The 11,662-nt window shown below is 31.4% G+C and overlaps 1 protein-coding gene across 1 annotated transcript; it reads right to left on the reverse strand.

The window, feature by feature from the left end:
- Positions 1 to 337: 337 nt before the first annotated feature.
- Positions 338 to 11,427, reverse strand: LOC126770396 (sterol O-acyltransferase 2-like). The gene is made up of 9 exons (XM_050489792.1): positions 11,348 to 11,427; positions 10,339 to 10,490; positions 9,382 to 9,518; positions 8,274 to 8,416; positions 6,604 to 6,733; positions 5,126 to 5,272; positions 4,113 to 4,250; positions 1,074 to 1,251; positions 338 to 534 (listed from the first exon to the last, which is right to left on the reverse strand). Exons 1-9 carry the CDS (start codon positions 11,425 to 11,427, stop codon positions 377 to 379), a joined length of 1,263 nt encoding a protein of 420 aa, XP_050345749.1. The 3' UTR covers positions 338 to 376.
- Positions 11,428 to 11,662: the final 235 nt, after the last annotated feature.

The following is an 11,662-nucleotide window of genomic DNA, read 5'->3' on the forward strand; positions in this document are numbered from 1 at the left end:
TCTTTTTAATGAAATAATGGACAAACAATAGATTTGTTTATAAGTATAGACAATTATAGCTTATCGTCACGTTTTGAATAAGATAGATTTATAGTGAGCTGAATATATCCAACACGCATAGGTAAAAGACTTGCAATTGTTACAAATCTTTAAATTTTTGGTGATATTTGTCTATTTCTTAAGTAGTTTAATATTTTATATTTATAATAAATATAATATATGAGGTAAATAATTCATAACGAATATTATTGGCCTCCATGACTTAAAAATTAAAAACAAATCCAAGAATATATTTTATTAACGTTATAAAGCATAATATTAATAAGTGTTTATTACTATAATTAAAAAAAACATCACTTTTATTTAAAAAAAAAAATCAATAAATTATATCGAATGGATTTTGAAATGTCCAATTTGGGTTTAATACGATTTCTGGACAAGACCATGACTTTGGTACGAAGAAACTGTCTCTATCAGATTTTGGACAATTTTTTCTCGAAAAATACTCCATACTGTATAAGCTCCATAATAGACCTGTGAACATAATTCCATTTTAATGACTCGGTCAACATTTATAAAAAAAAAGTCTGAAATTCTAGATTATTGATTTATGAAAATATACAAGAAAAAATTATATAGGTACGCGAATATCTTATATATAACTATTTTACTGGCATGGATGAGCGAGGGCAAGCACTATAATTCATCTCGTGCTTTACGGTGAAGGAAAACATCGTGCGGAAACCTGCATGTATCTAATTTCACTGAAAATCTGCCACATGTGTATTCCACCAACCCGCATTAGAGCAGTATGGTGGAATAAGCTCCAAACCTTTCGCTAAAAGAGGAGAGGAGGCCTTTAGCCCAGCAGTGGGACATTCACAGGCTGTTGACACACACGTTACTGTTTACACACGTTACTGGCATGGAAGGAATTTATGTAAGTTCCTTATTAAGTTGACTAAATACTTAAAACTAAAACTATATCATGTTACATTTCCATTTCTACAGTATATATGATTAATAGCCGAATTTTTAAGTAAATCATTACCTATATTTAAATTCTTACTCACCATTGCCAAACCATAAAAATATCCATGCTATAATATTAAATGCGTTAGGAAAGCGACGTCCACCAGAATCCGTTAATGGGAGCGTTAAACGACCAAATACTGCAAATTCTATCATCATCACTGGATAAAAGAAACCGAAAGAAAGGGCCAAAACCACTTCGTGTACTGCAGCCGATAACTGAAAGAATAAATGTTGTTATTATTATTAGCAAGCCTGACATTGTTCTGCCTGTATAAGTGAAATTAATACGCAGCAGCAGCAGTTGCAGCGCCATCTAGCTGTGCATTATTACAGTGTTAGAAGGCTATTAGTTTTTAACATTATATGCTAATGTAGATTTATTTTTGCTTGTCTGTTTTTCTTTCTTAATTTAATCGGTACAATAATCAATATGAACTGCTATTGACTTCTTATTTACGAGTAAATATTTACTGCAGGTATATTTTTAACATACAAAACGATTATAGTAGTTCAAGATAAAATTCAATGAAATCGTAAGAGAAAGACTGAAGATTTAATTAAACGCTTAATAGAATTATTGTGGTATAAGTATATGGACGTATAAGTAATCGAAATATACTTGATTTGTATATTTCGATTATTATTCATTAACTATTTAATGATTTTGACTTAATAAATGCATATTATATGTAAAGGAATTTACTCTAAGTATATTGGTAGAGCTTGTCTTCAATCAAGTCTACCTCTCAGGAAAATGTGTACACATTCGTTTTATAATCTAAACGACACTTAAAAGTTGACATACTTAGAATTTATGGTGTATGGCTATGATTGCCATTTGATATAATTTATATTACTAATAAACTGTGCTCTTAATAACAAATAATCTAATACCTATGATGTATGTATAACTAGCTGCCCGCCCCTACTTCGTACGGGTAACATATGGATTTTATCCCGTGCACTTTTTAATCAATAAGGTATAATACATTCGCCAATCGATCTATTCGCCCATACAGTAAAGTGCTAAGTGACTGCCTCGTTGGTCTAATGGCTATATATAAGTCCGCAGACCCGTCCTGCGCAGTTGGCTAATCTCTCTTGATATTGGCCACCGTGGCCGAAATCAGTCCAGAGGACATTAATATTATTAAAGTACTAAGGGCATATATATAATAATGTATATGCAAAAATCATACGCCCTGCGTATTTTTTTTTCATACCTTTATTTATTATTAGATTCTGTTTATGGCTTCTATGTATGAATGGTGGCTTATCGTACATTTGTCTCACATTATTAGACAGACCTCTTGAAAAAGGTGACCCGTTTTTTTATTACAATAGTTTACCACTACTCATAGATATTGGCACTATTAAAAAAATATTAGGAATCCCTTCCATTGCCACTGCGCCATCACACTAAATTGTTTTGTCCCTTGTGCCTGTAGTTACACTGGCTCATATTGCTGTTTGGCGGTAGAATATGTGATGAACATGATACATACGAATGGAACATATGTAATCTTTGCCCGGTTACTTTGCCGCCGCATCGTTGGTCACCACCATCATATTTTTTCTTGCGCGTGAATTTTAATTTTGCCGTAACATATGAATTTAAATTAAGGATATAGCTTAATGATCAAAGTTCGAATGGGCACCGCCAAATTTTTATATAACATTATAAAGTTTTAAATAATAAAAAAAATATTAAAATTAAAAACGTACAATTCAACTATTTTTTTTACATATAATAAAAGGTGTATGTAAATAATAGGCTAAAGTGTAGTACTTTTCGCTCCCGATAAGCGTGATTCGCTCACACTGAGGCCTTTTTCTTAGTTTTTGCTTTATTGTATCAGTCCTAACTTCTAAACGAAAAGTCCGATTCGAATAAGTTAGAGGAATTTAGATATATATAACCAACCTTATATATATATTATAAAAATAAAAAGGTTTATTACCTTTTTATTTTTATAATTGGGAAACATACAGTCAACACCACATACATTATACAACAATTCCGTTCACACACAAATCAAGCTTCCACTTAAAACTAATTCACGAATAGCAGTAAACAAGCAATTCAGTAAATTATAAATAATAATTATCGAGATTCAAAAAGTTAACAAACAGCAAAAAAATAATATATGAAAAACAATGACTAAATTGACAAATGCACACTAACTTTCTTTTTAAATGTATTGAGTGTACAAGAAAACATGTCCAAGTCATTAAACTTCCTATTGTAATTCTCACAAGAGCGATAAATAAATTCATTTTGAGCATAATTTGTTCGAGTAGAGGGTAAGCGGAATAAGGCACAATTGCATGTGTTCAGTTTTTTACATCTAAAGTATTTTTTTTCTATTGTATCAATATAAATTTTATATTGTGGATTCCAGACTACGGGACCATTATTGTGATATGATTAATATCAGCCTACAAACGTCATTATCTTTCGATTCTACCAATGTTTTTATTGATTGATTTGAACAAAAAACAGTTATTGTGACTATAATAGTTGGTATAATATATAGGTTCGCGGATTTTTTTTAGGTAATAATGAGTACTATAAACGTGCAATACATTACTTAAGGCATGATCAATAATTTTCGCAGCACATGCCAAATAATGACTTTTGGCTTTATAGGGAAAAAAATGATACCTTGGATTACATTATTGCAGTTTTTGTAGAAATCTTTAATGTTTTGAAAATGAAATATTGCTTATGTTACTTACTGATAACGTAGCTTTCTGAAAGAATTTTTAAAATCGATTTAGTAGTTTTTAAATTTATTATATATTATATCATAGAATAAGTCATTTTCCAGTGATAAAATATAGTCTATATTTTATATTTTTACCGTAAACCGTATTCAATTCCATCCAGTTTGTTCCAATTAATACAAATATACACCAGACAAAAATTCTAAAAACTGTTGTTTTGGCTTCTGTTGCTTTGATAATATATATATTTCCAATCTTTAATGTACATACATTGGCCTGTTATAATTTTATTGTATGTATAGAGTATAATAATGCTAAGCAAATTATTCTTTATAACTTGAACTACTTACTAAAAATATTAATGTAATGGACAAAGCTCGACCAACACGCGGGGCTAATATGGAAAGAACGTGGACGTGCACCCAATTATGTACTATAAGATTCCAGGCTCGGAAGTAACAAGAAAAACGAGAAGAGGTCCACCAATCCTGAAATAATACAAAAGTTAAGTTAGTATAGTACAGTAAAATTTTATTTATTAAAACTAATTTTGTCAAAACATTTTAAATCCATGCATTTGAAGGTCTACTAAATTGTTCAAAATCATTAACAGTTACTGATTTCTAATCACAATTAATTGTAACGCTGTACATTAATATTGTACTCTATTATACTGTACTGATTTCACATACATTTATATATTAGATCGACCATTGTGTTTTTAGCGTGTAGGCTATATTGAGATACTGAGGCATATAATATTGAGAGACGGATCCAGGTATGAGGCTAGGCAATACTCAAAGACCGAAGGAATAATATATTTTTATTTACGACACATCACAATTGTTTGAGTACCCTGTACTGACTGATTGATTAATGTATTATAATAATCTAATAATAAATTGTTATGATTTCGTCATGCCAAATATGGAGTACAACTAAAAAGGCGATGTGCTGACGGCACATGTTCATGTTCATATCTTATCGTTACTGTTTTTTGTGCTTTGCAGTATTTTGCAGGAGAGCATAGAACTTCTTTCCTTCTGTTTCATTAGTATACAATTCGTATTATTATCACGTTTGTTTTATTATATATATCATATTTGTTTATCAAGATGACTTTTGTAGATTTTAGTTGGAATTTAATTTTTACATACAACCTTCTGCTCTTAACTATAGCGTTAGGTATGGACCGATGATTAATCTTACGTAGATTAATTAGAGAGCGGAAAAATACTTACTATTTTTTTTTACTTACTACTCTTTTACTTACTAGTTTTTATGCTTTTGGTATACGTACAATAGTATATAAATTATATTATATTAAAAATATTTACAGTTAAATTATTAAAAACTCACTTACTTCATAAAAAAGACGGTCTCTGAATCTCAGCATCTCTGCAAAAGCATTTTGCCATGCATGTAGGATGCAGTAAAACCCGCTGAGAAAACACATAATACCGGGCAGTAAACACACAAACATATTGCGTACAACAAAGCCGGCCTCCACCTGCAACATCGATTGCGTATAATAATATAGGGATTTTATGAAGACAAACTCGAAACACAACGTAGAACTTGATCGTAAAGTGCTAGACATCGATAAAATAATGCGACATTCGTAGTTGCCATATTTAAAAAGATACAAGCTCGCCTAAAGCCAAAAAAAAATCAGATTTCATCCGCGCGTACCTTACACTTTTTCTATGCTTTTTCTGTCTACGACAACAGGTGTATTTCTTTTTTTTTTCTCTTTGCCCATATTTTAGAAATCATTCTGAGGAATATGGCTCTTTTAACTATAATGAAATAATTAATACAAAGTGCTGTAATTTTTTGTCTGAGTCTCAGTCATCCGTAGTTTAAGAAACAAATATATGTTTGAAGTATTTTACAAAGTCAAAGTCAAAAATCTTTATTCAATATGGAAGCGTTACACTTGCTTATTGATTGTCATAAATCTACTACCGGTTCGGAAATAAACACCTCAGACCTGAGAAGAACCGGCGAAAGAAACTTAACGAGCTCGACACCAGCATCGGTAGTTGAGCGATCCCTTGTAAAGCAAAATTGTTTCTTGTGCAGCAACTTGTATGTATCAAAATGTACATTTTGATACATACAAGTAGCTAACATTTGATTGAGCATTAATTTTTCAAAAATCTTGCTAAGCATTGGTAGTACAGAGATGGGTCTATAATTGATGGGGTCTGAAGTACTACCAGATTTGAAAATTGGAATTACCTTACTATGTTTCATTAGGTCAGGAAACATGACACTATAAATACAATTATTAAATATAATAATAAGGTAAGGTGCAATTACATCAATAACCGATTTGACTTAACAGAGATACTCCACAAATCGGCCGTTTTCTTAACATCCAACGAGTTGAAAGTTCTTATTATACCTTTAACACTCGTCTTTAATGCTCGTCCGCCTACCTAGGCGGACGAGCATATGGGCAACCTGACGGTAAGTGGTCACCTACGCCCTTAGACCAACTTTGGGAACTAAGATGTTATGTCCCTTGTGCCTGTAATTACACTGGCTCACTCACCCTTAAACCGGAACACAACAATACCAAGTACAGCTGTTTTGCAGTAGAATATCTGATAAGTGGGTGGTACCTACCCAGTTGAGCTCGCACAAAGCCCTACCACTAGTAGATTAAGTTACAGTTAGTTACTATCTTTAAATTAAGTTACAGTTACGCAATCTACTGTTTCTTCCTATAAGCTATATATTGTCACAACTATCTGTGGTTAATTTCTGACCAGTCAGCTCAGATAGTGCGTATTAAATGATTTTGGTTAAATAAAAATCAAAAGTGGTTTTTACCTTAGCTTCCTTTCCATAATCTGACCAATAAGGTAATATGAAACGCTCCCATAGGAATATGTTGAAAAATATTATAGCAGTTACTTCGATAAAATGGAAAACTACTACACCCCATCTAATTTTCTTGGTTCTGTAAAAAAAAACTTATTAATATTAGAATAATAAAAATATTATATATAGGGTTTATAAGTAATGCTAAACTATAACAACTTTTTATACGATTAAAAGCTCTCATTAAAATTTGTGAATTAATGTTTAGTTCCGTTAATGTTCAATTAATGTTTAGTTTTGTCGTAATTGTCGATAAGATGAGATATCGTTTTGAGGTTTATGGATCAACATTTCATTTGGAAGTAAATTCTATTGTTATAACCAAAATAGTACCACTTTATACAGTTATTTAACTTTTTTAGCTCTCTTACTTTGTTATTTTGTCCATTTAAACTGTTTATATTAAGAAAGAAAATGTAAGTGTGAAATTCCTGTTAGCAGAGCATGATTTTTATTACACGCTTCAATTGTATTGTTTCATTTAATTTACTTTTTTAAATATTAGTACTAGTACACTTGACTTTTAAATAATGGGTTTTATATTTCCTTTTCGCAATTTACAAAAATTATTCATAATGTTTACTGGAATTTTACCGAAATATACTTGTAGCATCCGTTTTAATATTTGAACTATGTAATTAAATTTAAAATTTGTAATTAATTTGTATAACCACGATGATGGTTTCTTCTTGATCGATTTTGGCCAATATCAAGGGAGACTAGCCAACTGCTCTGGATATATTATAGTACACAAGTGTGTGCGTAAACACAGGTGCACTTTTTATTCTGTCAGATGTCAAGGACAGACTTTACTTACTTTACATGTAATAAAAACAATTTTAAGAAACAATATTAACTTCATTTCAAGTTAAAAAATGTTCAAATAAAAGTTATAAATTAGTTTCAAATAAAAAATGATTGTGATGTAATGAGTTTTAAAGGTAGATGAAATTGGTAATTTTTTTAACTGCTTTAAAATAATATACATATTTTACGTATAGTCGCTTATAAATGGTTTATTTTTTAGTATATTTAAAAGAGTCTTATTATTCCAAATATTTACTATTATTTATTTATTTATTTGGATCTCCACAGTTGTACATAACACACATTCAAATCGCTTTTTACATTAACTTAAAACTAACTATGCATAACCAATTACAAGAGAACACACCATTCACAAACACTTTTAGTTTTAATAAAACAAAACTGCTATGAACACTGTATAACTTTTATCTACATATTTTTAATAAACTCGTTCTTTCAACGAGCGCTTTTCTTAGTTCCTTTGTTATTCATTAGGAAAAAAGATTTTTTTTCTGCTTTAACATTTATATGTTCCGATACTAATAACTGCAATATGAATATTCTCATTAGCGCATTCATGATTTTTATTTTCTTAATTATACGTCGTGTATTATAGTAAGTTAGTTAATATATTTTTCATATATTATATGCATTGGTATAATTTTGTTGACATATTTATTTGATTGGTTATATTTATTATTTTCTAATTCATTCATATTTATATGAGGAATAATAATTGTGCATTGGGTTTTAATTAAACTTATCTATAAATAACTTACATATATTGCGGCAAAGGAAGTAACATTACTTACCTGGGGTACTCGTCCCTGTAGATAAGCGTAGGTGCGAATAGGAAGTATAGATAGTGTGAAAATGAGGGTATTTTTGTACTCCCATCGTGTAGCCGGTTCTTACAAGCAACAGCAACAGCGCAAATTTTCATAACGAAACGAAACTGAAAAAAAACCGCGTTTTTTTGTTATTAGTAATCAACTTAAAATAAATAAATTAAATGTTTAACTTATTCCCATTGACTTTAACAACAACTTGTTAGGTAGTATACGACAAATCAAATTCAATATTAACAGTGCGAATGTCTCACTGCTGGGCTTCGGCCTCCTCTCTTTTTGAGGAGAAGGTGTGGAGGTTATTCCATTACGCTGTTCCTACTCCATTACATGTGGCAGAATTTCAGTGAAATTAGACACATGCAGGTTTCCTCACGATGTTTTTCTTCACCGTTAAGCACGAGATGAATTATAATCACAAATTAAGCACATGAAAATTTAGTGGTCTTGCCCGGGTTTGAACCCACTATCATCGGTTAAGATTCAAGCGTTCTTACCACTGGGCCATTTTTTTAAATGTGCAAATGATGTAATGTCTGTTTTTATTATTTATGGTAAATTAAATAATGAGTGTGTAGGTATGTATTATCTGAGACATCAAGTTGAATTCGTCTTAGTTTTATTGATCGACTAAAAATTAAAGTGCGCGGTAAAGATAGACCATCGAAGAACATGCAATTAAGATATCAGTCTTTTAAAATATAGTAATTTAGGTGAGTATTGTGCAAACTCCGAGACGAGAATTTTAGTCGATGATTGCGGGATCAAAGCTATACAAGTTTACCTAGTGCTGGGTAGTGAACGAAAACATCGTGAAGAGACCTGCATGTATCGTAAAAAAAATAAAACGTAGGTCTTGTCAGTAGCTTCCATGCCATTTTAGTTTATTAAAGTATATGTTATTGTTTCGCAGAAAATCAACTTATAAATTAAGAGTTGTAAGATATTTATATATAGATCTTATCGCTGCACCAGCGATCTTTTCGAGCCGACATTTTTAAACTATATGTGGAAAAGGGGCGCAATAAATAAGTGTGTGTTTAAAAAATAAATTAATATTAATTAAACTTACCATTTCACAAGTAACAATGGCTGACGACGCCAATGGTAAATGCTTATAAGCTTGCTCATACACTGGGACAGCCACTAGAGATGTTTCCAGTGCGATTACGCTTAATGCTCCTACTATGGACAATAGTCTGCGTAACCCTTTACATAAAATTGAAAATGCCTTAATAATTAAGTTAATTGCATCAAAAGTTATAATTTACATATATACACAAAATAATATTCCTAAAATCGCACTTTTGAGCATAAACTTTATTATAATTTTGTTTTAATATAATCAATCCTTTAGATTGAACAATTACTAACAAAATCATCATTGTTTAGTTAAATTCGCGTTGTAATATTTAAAACGTCAAATTCATGACTAAATGTTAAAAGTTTTAAAGGTTACGTTCACATTAACCGTATAAGCTCTTCAGTGAAATGAAGTGGACTTAGTAGTAGGAGGCACGTGTATATGACCAACCAAGTGACTAATTGGAAGTGGCGTAAAGCGCAGTGGCCTCTTGCAACAAAAGACTCTCGACAGCTACTTTCAGCCTACACTCATTTCACACTTCATGTTTCTAGCCACAATAAGCAGATTTGTTTTGTCTTGGGGATATAAGCGTGATTGTTTTTATGTATATCATACATTGTAATGTTGTTTATTTCTGTTTAAAAATAATTTTTTTTCAACATTAAAGTAAAAAATAAGCTAAAAAATCCAATGAATATCTAAATAACTCCTAGGAAACCTTGTATATGATATATGTCCTAAGATATAAGCGTTCTTTTAACCAAGGTTCCACCAGTTAACGTTTGCTGCGTGTACGCAGAAAAAAAGATAAATTTAAAATTAATAAAGGTCATTCTTGTAAACCTTTAGTCCTATAAGTGGACATGTGTTAAGTCTACAATGTGAATACAGAAACAAGAAGCAATTATACCTAACTAAAATATCTTATGTATTTTTCTTTACCTGGATATTCCCTGATAGATTTTCGTAACCCGGCATAAATCTTCAAGCCGGGATAAAACACGAGAGCGACCGTTAGCTCGAACAACCATAGTTTGGCGCCGCGTCTGATGTCACCGAACCCATATACCACTGACGACACACCGATGTTTATTCTGGAAAAGTATATTATAACGCATTATTTAAGACTCAAAGATGTTCGTTCGTGTTTCTAGTGGTCTTTTTAAAAAATAGGGTGGCAATAATATTCATGCTATATATTTAATAAATATGATGAATGATGGTAATTTAATAAAGACAGTATCTGATGGCTGCTTAAACCGTGGGTCCCTTATTGAACCTATAAGGTTAACATTAGCTTGCAGATGGATAAAGTAGAAATAAATTTAAGTGGCTATTTAACAAACATAAAGGTTATAAATGTATTTTTAAATCCAGCCGGAACCGGTACACTTCCGCATGCACCTCCGCCTGGAGTTCTATGCTGTGCTATGACTTTCTGCGATTTCCGCAGAAGAGCCTTATTTCGAGCGGGGAGAGCGTTCACCCGAATAGGTGCACCATACAGCGACATGAAGCGCACCACACCGGCGTATAAACGACGGCAGGCCGGCTCTTATACCTATCCCAAGCCGGAACATGTAGCTAGTAGAAAATATAAAAATGTATCAATTAGGAGTCGATACGGCCCAGTGGATAGAACAAGTCCATATATACTTGGAGATTGCGGTTTCAAATCCGGAAGAGTACGAGTATCACTGGGTTTTCATGCGCCGTTCTATGTGACCTTTGTGTTTAAAATTCATCTCGTGCTCGATAATACAGGAAACTAATATAAATAAATAATAATAATTAATATGACAATTTTACTTGCTTTCCACGCTCGATAAAATCATATAACACGATGTCACATAGCAGTATCAGTAGAATTACGACGAATATGTGATATATTGCCCTTATGTGCAGGGAATGTTCATAGAGAACTGTTAATAGCGACTCTCGGTGCACAAACTCGGGACTCTTTGTTTTTTCTTCGGGTGCGATGATTCTATTTGGTATGTCAGGGTCCACTTTTTGCCTTCGTAAACTCATTTTAGATTCTAAAACATTACAAAAAAATATTATAACCTAAAACATACTTTACGAATGCTTTTAAATACAATAAGTATTTTTATTAAGTAATGTTATCTTTTCTTTTATAAAATAACTTTCGAGTTTCAACGATTTGATTATTTTATAAATTTGATTCCAAAAGGAAGATCAATTTCTATTGCACGTTAAATTATTTATTTTAAATATAGGTACTCCGTTACAAGAATGAAACAAT

This window comes from Nymphalis io, chromosome 8, assembly GCF_905147045.1.
Source record: "Nymphalis io chromosome 8, ilAglIoxx1.1, whole genome shotgun sequence".
In the NCBI taxonomy this organism is placed as follows: domain Eukaryota; kingdom Metazoa; phylum Arthropoda; class Insecta; order Lepidoptera; family Nymphalidae; genus Nymphalis; species Nymphalis io.

What these genes read in the sequence shown, in the direction of transcription:
- LOC126770396 (XM_050489792.1), bottom strand. Translation starts at nt 11,427, where the DNA reads ATGAGTTTACGAAGGCAAAAAGTGGACCCTGACATACCAAATAGAATC. An exon ending in CCATTGTTACTTGTGAAATG is followed by an intron (nt 8,417 to 9,381) that starts GTAAGTTTAATT and finishes GTTTTTTTTCAG; the next exon opens with TTTCGTTTCGTTATGAAAAT. An exon ending in GAGACCGTCTTTTTTATGAA is followed by an intron (nt 4,251 to 5,125) that starts GTAAGTGAGTTT and finishes GTATTATTTCAG; the next exon opens with GATTGGTGGACCTCTTCTCG.